Genomic DNA, 23,056 nt, shown 5'->3' with positions numbered 1-23,056 from the left:
GAGAAAAGGGAGGGAAGTAAAGAAGGAAGAAAAGTTGCCAGAATCAACAGTATTAGTTGATTTTCTGTAACTATAACAAAATACCTGAGGCTGGGTAACATAATAAAAGCAGCTTATTTAGTTTCTAATTTTGGAGGCTAAAAAGTTCAAACAGCAGGAACCAAGTACTGTTAGGCCAACCCCTGCCCTTGCTATCACTATGGTAGAACTATGTTAATTCCTACCAGGGGTGGTACCACTAGTGACCAAAGGGCCTCCTATGAGGCTCCACCTCCCCCTCAACATCATCACACTGAACCCTTGGTGACACGCTCAGTCTATATCCAAACCACAGCAACAAAGAGACATATTAGAACTGGCACTAGGGTGAATGGATGAATTCTGTGTAATAACTAATCTTATGAGAGGTGACACTATTCTTATTTCCTCTATTGATCGATGTTAAGAAATGCTGGCACCAATGTGAAGCTGTTTCTTTATGCTCTATCTTTTTTTTGCTAATAACATTCTCTAGTTGCATCATGTAATATTGCTTGGAGCAGCAATTTATTGCAGGAAGGTGTAAAGTGAGGAATTTCCAGCTTCATATTATTGACTCCTCTAGCCATGAATATTTAAAGAGAAATATCTTCTTGTTCTACTGATATTTGGAAAGGGTATAGGAATTGCTACCTGGGGGTAAAATAGCTTACTTACCCCCAGTGAACCAGAAAGAGGAATTTATGAACTAAGCTGTATACTAGGATACTAGGAACAATAAATCCATGAGCAAGAGAGCTGTCGTGGAGAATCTTTATACTCTTCGGTCATTTAAGACTTTCTCCTCATGCTTCAGGACTGGATTTGCTCTTGGCAAGAGAGGTAAATGCATTTACATACAATATGGTTGCAGAGCCTCAAGAAAGAATTTTAAGGGAAGGATGAAAGATATATGTGTGTGTGTGTGTGTGTACATATATATGTATACATGTGTTTTATATGTGTATTTGTGTATAATGTATGTATACATATGTACACATACACTGTTAACACAATATTCTAATTCAAGTTTTCTTCTTTATAGCTTAAGACCTTGTAATTAATTTGAATGAAAATGATCCTAGGGGGGGCTATATTGGAACACATTATTGGTTTTTTATACTTAAGGCTAATGAGTTTCAAATGCCTCCTTGAGATTAATTCTTCACTAAAACTTGAAAAAGAAGCCATGATAATTGATTTGAGAAAAGAGTTGAGGCACAGTACAGGGGAAGAGGAAGGGGAAAAAATGAAAAAGAACAGAAATGTTAAAGTCAAAATCTGTGTGAGCCATAATGGAAAAATAAGGGAATAGTGGGCTTCGTCCATGGCTGTGTGGCCATAGGCTGGTCCTCTAACTTCCCTGATCCTCAGATTCTCATCTGTAAATGGGAATTCTAACTTTTAATAATATTTGCATTGAAAAATTGTAAGAATGAAGAAAATCTAAAGTAGGCCTAGGCATATGGTAGGAACATGTTATAGTTTCCCTTCCCATTTATTTCCCTAAGAGTAGTCCTATATCCATCTGCAAACAGAAGTGACATTGTAACTAAGTAGATTTTAGAACTAAGAAAAGTAGTGTTATTACTGTTTATAAAAACATCCATTTTTAAACTTTATGAATTCTGTATTGACTCTCATTCATGCTTATTGACACCACTACAGCTCCTTTCGTTGAAAATGCTTTCAGCCATTGAATAAATGAGACATATAAGGAAAATTGAAGGTTCCAGGGTTAGTGAAAGGTGGATAAACAAGGAGGCCCCAGTCAGTATTCCTCCAAGTGGATCACAGGGTACTTAATATTGTGTCTGTGCAGAGTAAAATTGTCTCCTGAGAAAAGTTGAGTCCAACATCATCAAATAAAATGGATGATGATTAAACTAATTACTAAATAAATACGTAAATGGACAAAGGATACTATGTGTAATATAGATAGATATAGACCTAGACAATCAAGTCAGCTGCTGAGATTACAGTGGCCTTCCCTAGGCATAGGTGGACATATTTTGTTTGTTTTCTTCTGGTTGTCCTGTGAAAAATGAAGCTTCTAAATCTAGATGTTTCCGAATACTGACCAGTATGTGAACTCACTTGTTAGAAAGATATAGAGTTACAGCCATGCATCAAGAATTGCACCTCCAGTGCAAAAACATTTTCTCTATGGGGCTGTCTGACCTGTGAAAATGTGGAAATGCCCATCAGAGTACTAATGACATATACCTGGGAGGATAAAGGTGGAGAACCCTTAGTATTACTACGTGGAAGTGTCTAGATAATAAACTCGTGCTGATGGACTGGCAGTGTCTACAGACACACATTCTATTTTAGTTAACAGGATTTAGAGTATCTCTTGACCCTAGAAACTATAATCCTACAGTTACTATTGAGAGCAAATACTTATTTAGAGAGAAAATAAATACCTCTCACTGAGCACATGTCTAGTTTAGACAGAAATTTGTCATAGGCATGTTATTTTTGTTTCTTAACAAAATAGATTTTGTATGATAGTTTAAAAATATCATAGAGCACAGTGATTTTTTTGACCATTTAAAACTTCTCAAGGAAAAATATTAAATAATGCCAATATAATAATAGTGTGTACATAATAAGATAAAAGTTCAAATATTTATCACTTGAATCTAAAGTGAAGTTTAGGGTATGATGTTTTAAAAAGTGCATTTAACATTGTATTTATTGACCCTTCCCTTCTCTAAAACCTCTGATATTTGAGTCTAAGATAATCACACAGTGTTCCAGTGATATGGCCACGAAATTAAACTCTATCATCACCCTTACAAATCCCCCCATCAGGAACAAGCTCCACATCACCTGCCGGTTCATAACCCACCTCTTTCTGACTCTGTCCTGCTGACAGTAAATCCCCTCACCAGCTAATTGAACAGATGCACCCAGTGCTGCTTCCTAAAAATCCACAAAGCTGGGCTTTGATGGACAGCAGAAAGTGACACAATGGAAAACAAAAGCCTTTTAACTGAGAGCACCGCTTTGTTCTGCTTCGAACTTTAAGGTCACTCCAGCTCATTCTGGCTGCTGTGAGGATCTTAATTTTTACTCCACCAATTTACTTGCAGCTGTCATTCCTTCCAATATTAAAAGTTCAGCTTCTCGAGTGTGGGGAATTGAGGGAGAGGGGAATGAGAAGAGCTTGTTGTGGACTAAAAACAGCAAGAACCAGTGAAATCTGGCTTGGCTCTGAAGTACAAAAAGTTATTTTCAAAGCCTATAAATTATGACATAGTGATTAACATGTAATTTAAATATATTTAAACAACAATTATATCACATTTCCAGCCCAGCTAATTGGCCTCACAGATGTTCCCTTCGAGCTACATTGCCCTTCCAGGGGGAAATGAATGAGGTGCTTTTTATCATGGAAAACAGATAAAAAACAGCAATCTGAAAGAAATGGAAGTAGTAGCATAAAAAGCAGCCAGTACCCCTAAAAACAATGAATGCTGAGGGGCTTTGCTTAGCATTTTTTCCATTTTAATGTGGAAAACGGGGGAAAGCATGAAGAAGATGCTCTATTCCTGTGATGCTATTTGGCAGGCTGTCCAGAGATAGAGTTGGCAGGCTTCTGACTGAGACACTTGTCAAAGCAGGGACAGTAGATGCATTCTAATAGGGCACAGCCTAGCCTCCTGTCTTGGAGCAGGCTAACTACCAGAGGTACAGTGATTTTTAATACAATGCCTTTATAATCAAAGGCATTCTGGCCCAGGTAATGAAGATAGATAATGAACTGCTGAAGAATGTCTTGTGAGTTAGTCCTTCAATCATTTATCTCTCTCAAGTTTTATGAAATGAAAAATGTGCAAGTTCCTTAGCTGTAATTTGAGTGGAATATTACCCAGTACAACAAATCTTACAACAAATCTGACAAGATTTAAAGTTAAGTTTAAAGGCTCAAAGAAACAATGGTATTTAGTCAGGTTTTGGCATACCTAGCCTTTTAACATTTGATCTAAGAATTGAAATAGATTCACTCCAGTCTCATTTCATTTTTGTTTTTTTTCTCCTAAAAGTCTCAGGTACCATCTGATAACACAGTATAAATCCCGAAGACCAATGACCATGTTTCTTCTAGTACACCCTGCTATCTCCAGCACCTACCACAGTGCCTTTGCTTTTATTGTTGAGATTTAATACATATTTGTTAAATACTTACTAGTTAATCAGGGTTTTTAATATGATCAGGTTCTGATAGGCAGTTGTCTTAGTTCTTATATCATCCCAATGTTTTCTAAATCTTTGGATTGCATTGAAATTTCCTTTCTCAAATTTTATAAAGGAGTTTATTTGTATCTTTCTAAAAGATAGTAAAGTATGCCTATATTTAAGATGATTAGAAAACAGCTAAGCATTTAAAAATGACTTTGATGAGTGGCTTGGGCATATTGAATGCTTGAATTTAAAAATTCAGTTTAGCTGATGTGAATATTTAAACATGTATATCATTTACATTTATATACTAATGCAGAGCTTACAAAGTCTGTTTATACAGAAACCTATTTTGTCATGCCTAAGAACAAAGTAGAGTGACCAAGAAAAAAACTAAGGTCTGAGATATTTCACGTTTGACCAAATTCACAGTAATTGGGACTGAGGCTCAAATTTCTAACAGGATATAAAACAACCTACTTAACGCATTATATCACCTCTACACATTGCATGTTAAATATGTATCTAGAAGCAACCTAATTCTTCATCGACTAATGCATGGGTAAAGAAAGTGTGGTGAATATACATAATGGGGTACTATTTGGCCATGAGAAAGGACGAAATCCTGTCATTCATGACAACATAGATGGAGCTGGAGATTGTTATATTGAGTGAAATAAACCAACCACAGAAAGACAATGTATGATCTCATTCATATGTGGAATCTAGCTGATTGCATACAAGCTGGGAGTCGAATGATGGTTACCAGAAGCTGAGCAGGAGGGAAAGGAAGAGGTTGAACACTGAGTAACAAGTTACAGTTAGACAGGAGCAAGAATTTCTTTTGTGCTGTTGTGCAGTAGGGATACACAGGTAACAATAATGTACAGTACATTTCAAAAAGCTAGATGAAAAGATTTGGAATGCTTTCACCATAAAGAAATGATGAATGTTTAGGATAGGTATGTTTAACCTAATTTAAACATTATACAACATGCATATGTATCAAAACATTACATGGTATCCACTAATAGGTATGATTTTTGTGGTCTTATATATCTATTGTAAATGAATTTTAAGGGGCTGAGTGGTGGCTCAATGGTAGAGGACTTGCCTAACATGTATGACACACTCGGTTCAATTCTCAGCACTGTGTATAAATAAATGAATAAAATAAAGGTCCATCAACAACTAAAGACATATCTTAAAAAATGAATTTAAAAAGAAAAACGCTTCAAAAATAAAATATGTTGCTAGCTTACCATGACATAATCTTGAAGGCATAGCTAGCTAACTTAGAAGAGAAGGAAAACAGTATATACTTTCTATGATATCATACTTGGGGTGGTAATGAAATGTAAACACACTCTAGGGAGTTCCAGACTTCTCTTTTGACTAGTCCAGGAGACGAAATTAGTTAAGAGTGATTGTATTGTTCAATTGTTATTGGTTTACATTAAATGGTTAATCTCCTGGGGGCCATATGCTTCTTAGATTATTTTACGAATCTCTAAATTGTGTGAATACTGACCTGAGATAATGTTTAGCAATGTTTCTCATTAATGATGTAGGTGTCTTGCCATATTTGCATCATCTCTATTCACATAAAGTCGAATTTCAGATAATTAAATTTTAAGATAAAGTAGTTTTGTCTGCATTTTTCATTTTCCCCAGTGCCTAGAAAAGTAGAAAAGAGTTGGCACGTAGGCAGCAGGTTCTCAAGAAACGTGTTTAGTAATGAGTGAAAATACTAAGAAACACAATTGAGATACATACAACCCCTTCACTTACCCTAAGGAACATTGTTCTTAATAATTTATGTCATTCTATATCCACTTTCACTTTGCCCATAGGATAGACTATTAAGCTATAAAAATATAAGTGTCTTTTGGTGTTTTCACTGAAATCTGGTTTTGACAGATTTAAAATACATAAAAGAAATGTAAAAGCACATTTCCCAGAAAGGAATTGATTTTTCCAATTTCCCACTATTTCTTAACTAAAAATAAAGAGCAAAGATAAAATAGTGTATATCTTTTTATAATGAGAGGCTAAGAAGTCCATTGCTGATGTCCATTGTTGAAGTGGTGAAAAATTAATGTAACTTAATAACAAATTATTTCAGCATATTATAATCTACTTTATCACCTTCTAGATACATTTTTTGTTGTTGTTTTCTAAGAGAAAAGCTAATGCTATGATATGAGGCTATTTCAGTCATTTGGCATGTAAAGAAAGAAACTGTATCTCATTTACAAGTATAGTTAATTATTGATTGCTTTTTCCTTTCTTCTAGGGTTAATTAGAAGAATGCTTACTATTAACTTACATTTTCAATCCATTGAAAAATTTCTTTTTTCATATAACTTTCCTTTTCAGGAATTGAATTAAAATATTTAATTTCCTCAAAACATAAATACACTCATTTGCATAATACATACAGTTTTAATGTTTAGGGAAAATCACTGTTGTGCACGTTTCCCACGTTAGTTCATACAACTCATGTGCTTTTTCGTTTCCTTTTCTTTTTTAATTTTCCATTCATGTTGCCTCTTATTATATCCATCATTCCATTTTTCTTTCCTATTAGAGTGAAATTGGACACAGCCCTCCTCCTGCCTACACCCCCATGTCAGGAGTAAGTATTTCATGATCAACCTTCACCTCAGGATTTTTGGTCTTTGCTTACCATGTTTCTTCTCTCACATCTCCCCATAATTTCCTCATTTTGCCTTGCCAACAGTGAGTTAAGAATTTATAGACTGTGTAGCTGCCTTTGTAGGTGTCTTTTATCTCAGTAGATAATCCAAAGCTGAGATATCATGCATCATTAGTGGCTTCAACTTTCATCTGAAGGACTTACCTGGGCTCATAAATTATTCTTCTAGGTGAGGAGGTTATCGTAACTGCCATGATCACAGGTCATGTGCTAAAAAGGCAGAATCTCAGTGATGGTTCTCTAGTTACAGACTGGAGACTCAGACACAGTAACCACAGAATAAAAAGCAGTAAGGAAATGTCACCGTGCACGATGTATCACTGTATTTCTGCTCTTAAAGTCATTTGTCGTGAAAATTCACTTTGCATTTTTCTATCAAAAATAGGCAAAATTGTGGGAAAATGACATGAAATACTTTTTTATTTGATCACCTTAGCTGGTTAGTAAAATTTAAAAAATATATATTTCCAAATTATTTTCCTTTGATTTACCTTTCAAGGGAAATGGGAATTATAACTGTTTCTAGTCCGTAATTCAAATTCATTAGCCACTAAGGGAAAAAAAAAATGTAGTAAATACTGTGACTTTCCTTTGAAAGACGAGCATTGATATCTTTCTGGTTGGTAGCACTCATGTTTTCCTACCATTCCTAACCACAGCTTCTCTCTAAATGTGCTTCTACTGTTAACAGAACCAGTTTGTATACCGGGATGGGGGTTTTGCTGCAGAACAAGGAATGGCAGTGCCCTACAGGGCCACAACCAGCACAATCCCAGAAGCACCAGTTGCTCAGGGAGCTTCAGCTGAGATTTTCGACGACTCCTGTTGTAATGGCACCCTGCGTAAGCCCGTGCAACCCCATGTCCAAGAGGACAGTAGCACCCAGAGGTACAGTGCTGACCCCACAGCGTTTGCCCCAGAAAGGAGCCCACGAGGAGAGCTGGATGAAGAAGGTTACATGACACCTATGAGAGACAAACCCAAACAAGGTACAGACCAAACATTGAGAAAATGATTGCCACCCACATTCTCTTCCATCAAAAGTTACAATGTATTCTATGGGAATTTCTGGACAGCTGGACTGTGTAAGGTTGTGACCTGCAGAAGTCTTAGGCTGCTATCCCTTGTGGTATTCTTCTTGAACCAGCCAGTAGCATGCACATTACCTAGATGCTTCTGCTTAGAAATCAGAATCTCAGATCCTACCTGAATAGGATCTTCAGGGGATCTGTATGCACAGGCAAGCTGAAGAAGCACTCACCTTCACTGGAATGTATGAATTTGGTAGCACAGCACAACTGCAGAACCATTATTGTGATGGACAGAAAGGCTTGTGTTGGCAAAAGTGTTTGAAGCTTTTGATGGCACCAGTAAAATATGTGGTAGCTTCATTAAAATGACGTAGTTTAAATAACATAGTTTATTTTAGGAAATTATGATTTCTCATATGATACTTCTCAAAATGAAAGTTTTAACCCTCTATGTGCTTCCATATTCCACCAACTCTTGAAAAGAATGATTTGTGATTTTACAAAGCTCAGCAATGACTTTGTAAAAGTTAGTGGTAGAAATATTAAACACCCAAATCAAATGTTTCAGTTTTGAGAAAAAAACACAAGTGCCTCTTTTCTTCTATGCTAAAAGCATCACAAAACAGAGATGAATAACTGATATTAAAAATGATGATATTGTCTCTGAGTCTTCAGTGTCAATAGCCATATTTTAAGACTCTATATGAGAGCCTCTTATGTTATTTTTATATGATTATGTTCACTTTTATAAAATATCTTCTAGAAATTCCTGAAGACATTATTGAATGTACAGTTTAATGTATAGAGTTGTCCAAAAGTGGCACAAATGTAGGTTTTATGAAGATTTGGTAGAGTCCCTAAAAGCAGAGTTCTCTTTAGAAGATTGTCACCTCAACTAGAATTATCTCTCCCAAACTGAACAGCTGTACAAGTTTGTATCAGTACAGCAGATAACTAGATAGTGTCGAAAAATAGTAATAGAAGCTTCTAAGAGTAAGTCAGTCTATGTAGACTCGCTGAAGAGTATTCTTAGATTTTATCTCTGGACACTGAGATCCAAGTGTTTGTAATATGTTCTAGCCTAGTCCTCAGAGTATAGAATTTTACTATAGGCATTCCTACCTTTTAAGAATGTTCTAAAATCTGCTAAGAAAATTCAAAATCTAGCTACCTTATAAGTTCTTCATACTTTTTTTCCTCCAAATTAAATCTTGCCACTAACTATATAGTTCACCCTACTCCTGTTGGGGAAAAGTAAAAACAGTGTAATAGAACAAGAAGATTATATAAGAGAAATTAGAAGATCTAAATTCTCTATGAAGCTGGAAAAATAAGGTTTGCACTTTCTTGCTCAAGAATTATGGTATGGATGAAATTATAGCGTTTTGTACTTTTTGAACTATAATTAATATACATGATATCCAGAACTGCCTTTTAGCTTGTACTAGTAATGCTAGACAGTGAACTTTATCAAGCATGTGTTTATTCAGGGAAAAATTTAATCCTGGCTAATGGGATTTCACTTTGTGCATGTTGGGCTAAGAATAGGGGATAGAAAGTTTGTTTTAAATAATTTTTAACCTTAAATAATTTTGCCATCTCCATATCCTGACTCCAAAATATGAATACCTTAGGTTTTTATGTGTATGATAAAAAGAGAGGACAAAGAATTCTAGTAGATATGTAGATGTATGTCTTATTGTGCTATATTACCGATTTTGAGGTGAAACTCAGCTTGAGAAAGCAGTGTTAGGTATCAGAGTTATTTTTATTTTAGGCCAATACCTTTTCTCTAAATGGTTTTATTAGATTGAACCATGCAAAGTAGACACTGTTTTTACCATTAAAATGACTATTTTTATATGATTGAAATTAATGACTTGCTCTTTTGTGACTATGATTAGACTTTGGAAATAAATGTTATAATTATTAAGCAAGTGCGGTATGTAACAGCAAGCAACTCAGCTAGAAGCATGTAGGATGTCTGTCAGATTTATTTTATTAAAAAGTTGAAATTTTTCCTGGGCTGTTTCCTTCCCTATGCCAAAAACTTTCTGGGAGTAGCTACAATCAAATGTTAATGGTATAGGCATTCTTGGCAAATCACATAGACTAAAACCATGATTCTTCACTTTATCCACTTTTTTTCTTGGCACAAGGTTAAGTCATGAATGTTTTGGTTTTTTGATATTTTTATAAAATTTCTAATTCCTCTATATTGAAGGATATTTAACTCAGACAGGTCATCTTCATCTCAAATATAAACTAACAATTTTCAGAAAATAAAAGCTTTTACACAACCAGCCCATATGTGGGACAGACAAATAAAATTGGGTGGAAAGAAGAGCAATCTAGAGGAGAGGAATTCTGACCCTGGCCTTGTCAGTGCCTTGCTTTGTCATGAATACTCCTTTTTTCATAGAGCAGTAGTAATCTACAAACAGCTTGAGAATTTGTGAACACCTATATGTGGCTTTCCATACAAAGAAGCTAACCTTAGTATGAGTATCATTCTTCTGAAAGCAGATGCTACCTGATATTTCTGTGTTCCTACAGAATACCTGAATCCAGTGGAGGAGAACCCTTTTGTTTCTCGGCGAAAAAATGGAGACCTTCAAGCTTTGGATAATCCCGAGTATCACAATGCTTCCAGTGGCCCACCCAAGGCAGAGGATGAGTATGTGAACGAGCCTCTGTACCTTAACACCTTTGCCAACACCTTGGGGAATGCTGAGTACCTGAAGAACAACGTTCTGTCTGTGCCAGAGAAGGCCAGGAAAGCGTTTGACAACCCTGACTACTGGAACCACAGCCTGCCCCCCAGGAGCACCCTACAGCACCCAGACTACCTGCAGGAGTACAGCACAAAATATTTTTATAAACAGAATGGACGGATCCGGCCTATCGTGGCAGAGAATCCTGAATACCTCTCTGAGTTCTCGCTGAAGCCAGGCACTGTGCTGCCTCCTCCACCCTACAGACACCGGAATACTGTGGTGTAAGCTCAGCCCTGGTTCTAAGGTGGAGAGACATGCCCGGCTCCAATTTCCCCACCCCCTCTCTTTCTCTGGTGGTCTTCCTTCTACCCCCCCAAGGCCAGTAGTTTTGACACTTCCCAGTGGAAGACATAGAGACGCAATGATAGTTACTCGCTTATCTAACTTGAGCATAAGAAGGAAGGACTGAAAGAGAAAGACAGGAGGAACCATACTGTTTCTTCATCTCTCTGAATGGGTTGGTTAGGAAAGTGAACAGCTGGAGATGGACCAGAAAATAATAAGGCAATGCTGCCTGCTTTCAAACTAGCTCTCTCTCTCCCTTTCCCTCCCTTCCTCCCTCTGTTCCTTTCTTCTTTCTTCTTTCCTTTTTTTTTTTTAATTACTGATGGTTGAACCACCCACACTATCTGTTCCTTCCTGTAGTAATTGATGATCATATTCAGCATCCCTGGGAATTATTAAATTTCTATTAGAACAAAAGGATAATCATTTCAGTAACATGAGACTAACTGAGATTCAGAATCCAATTTTTTCCTCAATAGTTTCTATCCTGGTAAGGAAGAATGACAATCCCAGCTTTCATAATTTTTAAATCTTCACCAACTTCATATAGAGTAATTTTGTTTGGAAGCCTTTTCTGATTTATTTTTCTTCTCCTCCTCTTTTCCTTTTCCTTCTCTAACTTCTTCTTTTTTTTTTTTTGCTTTGGCTTATATCTTTGTATTGGTTACTTTTCTATTTGGGGCTTTAATTTCTAATTGCAAGAATATTTCCATCAAAGCTTCTTTATATCATTTTAAAAATATTTTAATATGATGAAATGGCCACTATTTTTTTAAAAAAAATCAGTCTTTAAAATTAGAAGGGAAGGTCAAGACCTTAGTTAAATTCTGCACCAACTCTAGCATTCATGTTTTGCACTATTGAATATATTCTCCCTCACCCTTTACATTCTTCAAAATTTTCTTCTCTTCCATAAATGGCAGTACTTGATAGGCAGTTGATAATCTTAAGAATAGAAGGAATCAAGGAGATAGTTCTATATGGTTCAAGAAAACTACTGATACGTTCAGGGGTGGTCCAATGGGGGAATCCATGAACTGGAAGAAACACACTGGATGGGTATGTCTACTTGGAAGATATTCAGAAATGTAGTTTGCACTTAAGCTATAAATTTATCTGTTATTTTTCTGAACTCCATTTTGGATTTTGAATGAAGCAATATGGAAGCAACCAGCAAATTAACTAATTTAAGTACATTTTTTCTTTAAGAGCTAAGATAAAGACAGACTGTGGAAATGCCAAATGAAGCAAATTAGGATTTTGGAACAAAATCCAGGGATTACAGTGACACAGCGAGCACATTAGCTCCATAGGATATCATGTTTGCTACATAAGGAAATTTTTTCAGTTTGAATATTCCATATGAAGGAATGCAAGTAAAGGATTGGTTTGAATTCCATGGAATTTCTAGTAGGAGACTCTCTTTATATTGAATAGAAGGTAACTCTTTGCATAGATTGGTATAACATAAAGAAAAACACAAATATTCATAGCTTGTAGGTAGGTCCTTGGGTTAAAATTTGTAAATAAATGTGAAAATTCTTCTCATGCAATCATTTTATTCTCCAACACATGAATCTTTTGACATTTCGACTTAAGAACTCTTTTTCTGCACACACTGCTCCGAGATGTAGAACCATCTGTGACTTTTCATTTTAAAAGAACATCTACTGAGTTAAGATGAGTGATGGAAACAAATGACAGTTGAGTTTCTAGTAAAGCAGGGACTCACAATAATAGGAAAATTATATACATATACATATATATGTATATCTATACATACACGTATATATGTATATGTGTGTGTGTATATATATATATGTTTTCTGTTTTGCCCAAAAATCATTTATAATTTTAAAAATTACTTTTTTCTAATGTTTAAGAATTGGGAGCAAAGGAAATTCAATAACCTAAAGATAATCAGTTAAACTAAAAATGTCCATTGGTAAAGCAGAGAGAGATTAGAGGGGGAAAATTCCAAGTATATCTGTTTCTACCTAATTTGAAAAACAAATCTATTCATCCAAAACCTATTTATTCAAAAGATATTGATTTAGAGTCTACTAAAGGCACTATGTTATATGGGGAACATAGAGATAAATAGAATATCCTCCCTGACTTCAAAGTTTTGCAGTCAAGACTTATTTGGAATGAAATTTTAATTTCTCCATGAGTTCAAAAACTCAGATTGCATGGATTATTTTGTGAGTAGCATCCATAAAATCAGGGTTTTTTTTTTAAGTAAAAAAAGTCTTGTGAACTAATTTGGAACATGAATGAAACATCCTTCAAGTTACTGAAATTGGCAAATAGGATAATTTCTACCATATCCTCCAAACATGGTCTAATAGGATATAGCCTCACTGGCTCATTGGTCTATCTGGATTCCAACTTCACCATTAAAACAATAGCCAATGATGAATGATCTTTGGTGAAATCCCTTAGAGGTGCTGGGGTTGGTCTCAAATTCTCAGGAGTCAGGCAAGCTGAAAGAGTGAGGTTAAGGAGAAGGAAGATTAATGAGGTTCTTTCCAGTGAAGTTCATCACTTTCTCAAGGATGAAAACACAGATTGATTCAGGACCACAACCTACCATCTCAAAGCTCTTCCCCTCCATTCAGAGGAAAAGGGCACTTCCTCTTTGTACCCATGAGAATTGAATATAAACCCCTCTTTCTAGATAAATCTGTATCAAGTCATCATTGACAGCACTACTTGACTTTTTCATTTACAATATTCATATGACTTTTGCCGTATGAATGGGAAGCAGGAACACCTAATTTGAAGAAGGAAAAATAATAATCTTTTTTTAACTGTTAAGGTAATAGATATATACTTAGCATATGTAGTCTCCTTTCTCTTAAAACACAAGACTTACAGTTTATGTAATTTCCGTGTAATCACTAGAGATTGATGTAAGTACAATTCAAACTGGCCTAAAGTACTTAACATTTCTTTTGAATGATTTGTCTCATATGCTTGATTTCCATTGTTTGGGGCTTTCATTTTTGTTTTATTTTTGTCCCCTAGGAAAACATATTTAACAGTATATAAGCAGGAGTAAAAATAACATTTTAACCCAGTAGAGTGAAATCTTAAAACACAAGTTAAAGCTTGCAAATAGCTTTGGCATATCAGAAACCAGAGGCCAGTGATATCAATGGAAATATGCAGAATCAATTGTGTAAATTTGAGAAAAATTAATATTAAAACTATACTGACTGTATTTTTTAAATTGCCAGATTTTGTCAATTGAACCTATCTTGTAGAATCCTATTTTCAGACACAGAAAAACCTTATAAATTGTTGTTTAAAGAATTAGTTCTTAAACAGGTATAAAAAGATGTCTTCTAAACCTGAGTAAATCCAGAATCACAAGGCATGTGTGGCACAGAGGTACTTTGATGACCTAGCAGCTGTTGGTTTTCTGAATATTATTAGTAGCACAGGATCAGATGAAAGTGTTTTCTTCAGAAGCATTCTCAAATAACATGAAAAACAAAGCAATATTTAAACTCTATTAAAAACTAAGAAACTTAGCTTTGTATATCAGGAGGAATGACCTAGTAGTGTACCTTGAAGTTCTTCCTGGTGTGTCAGTGTCAAAGATGGATGTGGCACGAGGATGGTGCTCATCTCTAATGCTGGGGAAAGATAGAAAAAGTGCTCTGAGGCTCTGCTGCTAGATGAACTTGGAAGGATGATTAGTGCACTTTGTGAAGTGTCAAAAAGCAAAAGAAAATTAACATCATTTACGCCTGACAGGGAAGGATGTAAATACAAATTTTTTTTTAGAGCTATCTAACCTTTATTTAAAAACTTGAATTATTCACCCACCTATAGTTGTTAATTATTTAACTAGTCTATGTAGTTCCTAAGGTAATAGAAAAGGGGATCATGAAAGCATGTATATAACTGGACAGAATCACGATAATGCTGTAAGATGTAGATTTAGTTAGGTTGTTATCTGATGTTAAGCAGTTTTAATATTACTAATTAAATCAAACTAGAAAACTAACCATAAGGTATAATGTAACAAAATAAAATTCAGGATATGAAAATGTAGAATGTAAAATTAAGTTTGCCATTTAAATTGTTACTTGTGGGGTTTAGCTGAGAGTAGACACCTATGGTTCCAAATTTGGAAACTGTTTAAAGCACTACAGCTAAATTGTTTCTAGTTTTCTTATTTCTTTATCACTTTTCAAATGTATTAAGCATAAAGAGAAATTTATTTTATGTTTTTCATTTTGTTTTGCAAACACCACCTTGTAGCATTTAGTAGGTAAATATGTTGCATGAGATTTTAAGTAAGAAGTCTTCAAAATGAAGTAAAGAAGATGAAAATATTCTATTACCTTATGCAGAGACAAAAAAGAAAAAGAAAGAAAAAGAGAGAGAAAAAGAGTGCTGTCATTTAGAAAGCAAACAAAATGTATTTAAATTGTGACATATCCTTTGTTTTTTCAACATGCCTTTTAGCCTCCAAAACCAACAAGGAATTAGTTAACATTTTTTTTTCCTGACAAATACATGTTAAACCAAACATTTTAAATGACTATACTGTCATCCTTTTGGACTCTAGATTTTAGAATGATGATTTGGTATAGGGCAAATGAAAAATGCAGGTATAACCTTTTAGCTGTTAAAGAGCCAGACAAATCAACTTCAATTGTATGCACTGTGGGCAGAACATCCCGATCTGCCTGAGTTCATGGACTTTGTTGTGTGTCAGGTGAAGGACAGCCTTGTACCTGTCTAGGCACATAAAGGCACACTGGTGCCTGTTTGCTATTTACTCAAGAACAAGTAACAATGTGTGGAAGTAGATGTATAATTTTAGGAGATCATTATCAGTAAAGACCTTATTCTATTACTACAGTGGGGTCAGCTTATATATTTCTGGGTAGAATTAATACCTTTTTTTTTTTTTTCTGATTCTGGAGATGCTTTTGCAAAAGGAATTTTCTCCGCAGTTGTAAACACAAAGCTGTTGTGGGTATCCTGTGGGGCCAGGAGCCCTTGACTTTGTGTGGGTTATTTTCTTTTAAAACCATGGGCTGCTTTGTTCAATTCATTAGAAGAAAGGATTCTCTAAAATAGTAGAAATTCCACACACTGTTCAAGTTCCACTGACTTTGTAGAGAGGCAAAATAATAGGATATGTCACTTTTCCAAACTGCTGCCTCATCTCATTCCTAGCCAGGTGATATTTTGGGCAAGAAGAGAAAGCTTCTAGAGTCACGTGTTGAAAAGGCTCCAAACCCCAATTTCATGGGGGCATTCACATGGAAAACACTCTTTGACAGTCAGCTTTGCAAATATATGATTATCTTGTTAGGAATCACAGGAAATTTTATTTCTGTCTGAACTTTAGAGTAAAATAGCACCTTACATTTTTTCCCCCTCATTGACACAGCTGCCCCTATTGTCTTCACTTTCTACCACCCTAGTTCAAAGTGGCTAATTAGGATGCTGATCCTCTCTTAAGCCATAGTGGATCTCTGGGGTCCAACACCCTGCTCTGCTAAATACTGACGTAGCCTTTATCCTCAGATGCCTGATTTTTTTTCCATAAAAGATGTTACCAATTTGGACACTATTTAAATTATTTATCAAATAGATTATTGCACAGAGAATACTTTAGGATATTAAAATTGTTTTTCCATGAAAATTAATTCTCTTCCTGTGTTCTTGAATTTGAGATGAAATCAGCCCCAACATGCATCTCAAAATTCACATACATGCACATGTTCTTCTAGGTCTTAGATATAATCTTTCTGTAAATCTATATGTGTTACTGAGAAGTGATTTTGCTAGAAAATTAACTTATTTACTTTATTCATCTTATTTTATTTCTAATTGCAAATATTTTATAGCTGCTGTAATTTTTTTTTCCAAATGAGGAATCTTATTATCATAAAGGTAAAGGCTTTGCAACTCTGAGAACCTCCTGTGATTTTTCTTCAGACCGTTCACCCATCTAACCAGTTTATAACGAGTGCAGTTTCACTGTAATGGAAATCCATGTTTTCTGATAGAACACCATTCTTTCTCTACTTTTGCTCTTTAAGGACATTTTTCCTGTAATGCTCTAGCAAGTTGTCCCTGTATCATGAGAACTGGTTATATTTGTCCAAATATACAAACATAGGAAAACAAAGTTTCTTCCCCGTAGGCTATAGTCTTCTTGTCCAAGCCACTTTTCCTTTTCTGCTATTTTTGTCCCTAATGTATAAATGTTTCTCCCAGGCCTATAGCCCTTTTGAAGAAAAGCAAATCAGACCTTCTATGTATTGACATAAACCTGGTTTTCAAGTATCATTTCCGGAGTTTTCAGTTAATGGAGAGGTTGTACCTTTCCCCTTAATGTGTGAGTCCTTTTCCTGTATATTTCTGGATCTCTCAGGGGCTGGGAGGGGGGAGTGAGGGGACTACAACCATAGCACTCCAAGAACCCTTTTGGAATTACTACAGTAATCAACTACGAAAGTTATTTTCTAAGTGTAGATATGTAAGCTGTTCTCTTAAAGTAAGGTACTTTGAAATATGTAGCATAAACTGGTACTGCTGTTAAATGGGTCGATTATTATACTGAGCAGCTGTGCGAGGGCAGCTAACTTTGAATGCGCATCTCACTGGCTGGTGTGTCTACATCTCATGTTGTGAGCACCAGGAATTGCACCGCTGCATGTTAAAAATGCATTTTTCTCACTGTTTGACTAGTCCTTCATCTCTTTCTTGAGCATCGGAACAAGATGTTAAGATGTAATGAAAATGAGATGAACGTGTCACACGATTCATAGCACAAAACAATAAGCCACATGAAATCTTCTCTCAAATTCTCATCTCATGCACACATCAAAGTAGTTGACTAAGGTCAGTTTGGGTGATAAAGGGAGACACTTTACCGAAAGGCAGAGTTGTGTTCACGTCCTTATTTTCTTAACTTGCAAAAGAAAACAAGTCCTCTCTCCTGTTGAAGTATCTTCAAAGGACAGGGGTACAAAAATAACTTGCTGGTAAGCCATCAATGTTTCATTTAAATCCCAGCGTTCAAAGTTAGCTGCCTTTTTGAAATAAACAAACAAAAAATACTACTGTATGTTTGAAAATGTGAATAGTATTTTTATAGCTTGTTAAAGACATGGCTAGTTGCATTTGTAAATAAGGATAATGTTGCTTTGATTTTCTTTTGTGAACATCTTTATTTGGAACATAATTGTCTTTAGGGTTGATTTGTATATAAGTAATTGGCTTGTGATTGTTTCTTTTTTTGGTTGGAAGTTATCATTTTGACATTACTCGTGATTCTGTGTTCAGCACTATTGTGACCTGTCCAACCTCTGCACTCGCTTACACAATAGGATATGCCAATTGTGTGTGGTGTAATGTTATTTTAATTTTTTTCTATTTTATCTATGAAGGATTATGCACTTAACACATACTAACTTTTTTAATGTTAGGTATATTTTTAGTATAATTTCCCTTATTCTCTCCTCTCCTCCAGCCTTTCACCCCTTTCTCCGCCCTTCCCCTGATTTCTGTTGTTATTCGAGAATGAGGGAGAAACAGTATTTTAAATTTATGTAATTAGGCTTTTCAGTTAGTTCTCAAGGATCCTCCTTTGGCTCTTGGGAAAGAATTATACCTGTTCAAGGCAATTATAGAATGCGAACTGCTTTGCCTCATTCCGTACTGATCATCCCAGCTGAACAATTTGAAAACTGTTCTGCCTTTTTGTTACATGAATCTGTCAGAAATATATTTTTAATTTAATATAAATGAAATTCAATAAAATATGAAACAAATGTTCTCTTCTGTGTCAGAAATTTGTTATAAGAAAAACCGGTTGGGGAAGAATAAGGTTTGTTCTGGATTTAATCACCTAAAGATGTAAAAATGGCTTTTTTTAAACCATATTTATGAATCTCATTAATTATTCCTCAAGCCCTTTGGTTGTTTGGACTGTGATCCATTCCATATGCTTTCACCATTCCACACATATGCCTACCGATGTGAGCAGAGTACTCATCTGTGCAGACCATGCTTAATTAATTTTGGTTGGTTTGTTTCTTTGGAATAAAAAAAAAATCATAAAATATTTTGTAGATTAAATCCCAGTAGTATTAATATCTTTTTTCTTCCTGGTTGCGATTTAGAAAATGATGGTTCCTCTCAAACCTTTCGTTGTAAAGAATATCAAACGTGACCACCATTCTTCCAGAGAGGGAGGGAGACATTTGACTAACAATTAGGATAAGCCCCTGGAACTTTAGGAGAGTGATTTCAGAGGCATTGGTGACATGAACAAGATTTAAGTATTGACTATTATTTCTTCATTCCTCCCAAAGTTTGATAATTTTAAGATTCTAATAACTTCTCACTAGAGAGTCTGCAATTCTTTCAAATTACTACATTTGATTGTACATGGTTTTAACTGAGTCAATGGACAAAGACACATTTTCAATGTAATATATCATAGTAAATTCTCTTAAACATGTTCAGTTATGGCACTTTAAATATCTTGCTAAGAACACCTCCTACTATTTTTATGGACACGCTCACAGACTCTCCCTTAGATATCTTGACCTTTTCATATGAAATCATTGTCATCTCAGTGTTCAGGGTGAGATATGTCAGAGCACCCTGCATTTTAAGCCATTGATAGACTAAAATAGAGAGAAAAATAAGTTGTGTTACTAATGCTTTAAGGTACAATTGAAATTTTCAGTGGCACCATGTTAGTTTATATCAATTGTAATACTGACCAATTACACTGCCCTTTACCATGTATTAAAAAAATTCTGCATATATTGGATCACTTTGCTTTCAATACCTGTTTGAAATAAGTACTATTGGAAGAGTCCTGCTCCTCCCTATAAGGAAAATAAAATAATAAATCTAGAGTCATGCAAACATTACTAACAGGTGTTACCTGGAAAGCTGTATCCTTTGACAAGTATTGTTCTTTCCTCTACTTAAACACTTCTCTTTCCCTCTCAGATAAAGAGGAACTCATTCTAACAGGAGTGTACTTTAGACTAACACATTGACTCTGAGTAAGGCGACCAGTGATCTTCCTCAAACCCTTGACAACTGCTCTTATAATACAACTAAACACTTCACTCTACTTCCTCAAACTACCTGGGAGCAACTTATCCATAATGAAGAATCAGGTTGTTTTCATTCAAGAAAGATAAATGCAACACAACCACAAATAAAAAGCTTTTAAATAATGACGATGTAAATAGCCTACTGGTTAAGTATGGTTTTATAAATCTTCCTGGTAAAGGTAGATTAAATATGTCAGAGAATGTAGCAGAAAACCACGTTTATCTCTGGCAATATTAATGTGTACATTAATGTTAATATAGGTGAGACCTCACATAAAATACTTAATACAAATAAATAGATATATCTTATGGGGTTTATTATATGTTAAATGGTCACTAGAAACTAAAACATTGCAAAGAATCTGATTCTCATTGTTTCAGTCAGTTTAATGTTGCTTTGAACAAAAGAAGTGGGAAGAACAACTTAGAGGAGGAAACGTTTATTTTGTTTCATGGTTTCAGAGGTTTATTCTATGGTCAGCCAATTTCATAGGTCTTGGCCCAAGGTGATAGAGAACATCATAGTGGAGGGGCATAGTGGAGGGAAGCAGCTCAGTATGTGGCAACAAGGAAGCAGCTAGAGGTCCACTCATCAGAGACAAAAAATAAACACAAAAATCATACACTCAGTGATCTACTTCCTCAAGTCACACCCCGCCTTCCCAGTTACTACCCAGTTAATCTATATTAGTCGATTAATCCACTTCTTAGGTTAAAACTCTCAGAATTTAACCATTTCTCTCCTCACCATTTCTGCATTGTCTAACCCATAAGCTTTTGGGGGACACTTCATATCCAAAACATAATGTTGATAAAATACCAATTTTTATTTAAAATAATAATGGTGGGGTAAGGGACTCAGGCAGAGACTGTGACATATATTAGAGCTTCAAGACTAAAATGAATATCAAAATTCAGCCTCTAGCTACTCTATTCTGCTATACACTCCAAGATTCTGAATTCACAATTCTTTAATTTTAAAAGCCCCATGGGGATATAGATATACATTTTTATAAAGAATATAGGAGGGCTGGGGATGTGGCTCAAGCGGTAGCGCGCTCACCTGGCATGCGTGCGGCCCGGGTTCGATCCTCAGCACCACATACCAACAAAGATGTTGTGTCCACCAAGAACTAAAAAATAAATATTAAAAATTCTCTCTCTCTCTCTCTCTCTCTCTCTCTCTCTCTCTCCTCTGTCTCTCTCTTTAAAAAAAAAAGAATATAGGAAAAGAATACATTATATAAAACATTTAGACATATTTATATAATGAAAAACTTCATACAAAATCTTTATTTTCAAGCTCTTTCAACACAAGCCCCAAGAAATATATCAAACTGCAAGCTATACCCATAAAACTGTAGGCTGAGCAGGTGCGTAGTTAGCTAATTGTATTTCCCACCACAGTATTATCAAGCTGCATGATAAACCATGGGGAGCAAAGCCACTAGACAACCATCTTAAGATTAGAAACAGAAGACTGTCACCCAGATAGCAATTTTAAAGCTATAAACAGAACAATTCACCACAAGATAGCAATCAGGAGACTGTAAACCAAATGGTACACAGGAGACATGTGAATATTGGCATACCTGCTTTTGCAAGCTACCCTTAGGTTTTTAAAAGAAAAATACCCCTCTTGAAAACTATTTGACCTATTTCTACTTCCTTATCTTTCCAAGATAAGGTGGGAGTTCTACAAAATAATACAAAGATTGCTGGCTCTTTGACAAATAGGAAAACAAAGCTTCCAAGCTTTAAAAACATATTCTATTAGCCACCCACTGATTCCTACTGTAAAGGGCACATAGATACACAAAAGACAGATTGTATCTTAATATCACCTTCCAGTTAACTTAAACATCTTATTTTATGTCATCTTCTTCCATGTATTCAGGAACTTTGGGACTCATCCTGCAATTAGAAGTATGCAACTATTATGCTTGTGTGGATTTCCAGTCACCACCTCCCTGACAAGGACATTAAAATAATAACAAATATTGGCTGGATGTTTTCCATATGCTGACTTTCTCTATGCATTTTTTCATTTGATGTTCACTATTTATCAGTTAACTTCTGCTATTTTCTTCTTTTCATAAACGAGGAAAGCAAAATTTGAGAAAAATTAAAAATGTTGTCAAAACCTAACAAAAAAGTGTCAGAGCTATAAATTTGCTTGACCATTAAATGCTTTACCCCTTATGGTCTATTGTAGTTACCTTATAATATCAATGATGATGTGGCAGCTATGCTTTTCTTCACAAATGGGTATCCATGAACATTTAAATTTAGATGTTCAAAAAGTATAATTTAAATGTGCAAAAAATAAAATTTTATCTTTTTCTGTAACAAAACTTAATGTCTTTCCCAAATTTCTAGATTACCCAAGAGGAGAAAATATGAACTGAGCAATTAAGAATTTTTCTCAGAATTAATTTACAGTATATTCAGACAGTTGAGGGCTTTAAGGCCCGTATTAGTAAAGAGTCACAAAGTTTTTGTAGTGATGATAAATTAACTCTGGTTCATCATAGAAAAGATTTATTTCTACTATAGTTCTGACAGCTTCTTTCTATGTGATACCTTAGGAGAACAGACTAGTTACTTTGGCTCATCTCTCTAAACGTTGCCTCCTTAAAGATCTTAACAGAGAAAAAAAGGTTGGCAGGTCAAAAGAGGGTCTTTTCACTGCCATGACCCAGAAATGAAACATCAATTCTGATCATAATTTCTTGATTAGACTAACTACCTCCTACTAATCACATTCAAAATATAGGAACATATGGGTATTGAGGGAATGTAAGCTTGTTTGCCAAGTGCCTGATGTAGCATCATGACAAGGGAAATGTCTCTTCCTTGCCCATGTCTAATATTGCAATATTATTAGATTATTGGTAGTTTCACTATTCTATTTTGTCTTCC

At 35.2% G+C, this 23,056-nt stretch overlaps 1 protein-coding gene across 3 annotated transcripts in view; it reads left to right on the top strand.

The window, feature by feature from the left end:
- The window catches only part of ERBB4 (erb-b2 receptor tyrosine kinase 4), a 1,081,463-nt gene extending 1,062,640 nt beyond the window's left edge, over window positions 1–18,823 (top strand). For all 3 annotated transcript variants that reach the window (XM_081261308.1, XM_081261306.1, XM_081261307.1), the window contains 3 exons: window positions 6,797–6,844; window positions 7,617–7,914; window positions 10,513–18,823. In XM_081261308.1, the coding sequence (XP_081117434.1) occupies window positions 6,797–6,844; window positions 7,617–7,914; window positions 10,513–10,958 (792 nt within the window). In that variant the 3' untranslated portion in view covers window positions 10,959–18,823. The remainder of the gene's footprint in view (window positions 1–6,796; window positions 6,845–7,616; window positions 7,915–10,512) is intronic.
- The last annotated feature ends 4,233 nt before the right edge of the window (window positions 18,824–23,056 follow it).

This window comes from Spermophilus citellus (genome assembly GCF_964194105.1).
Source record: "Spermophilus citellus genome assembly, chromosome: 11".
Lineage (NCBI taxonomy): Eukaryota > Metazoa > Chordata > Mammalia > Rodentia > Sciuridae > Spermophilus > Spermophilus citellus.
Note: the sequence above shows the minus strand (reverse complement) of the source record. Positions and strands in the feature narration are given on the sequence as shown.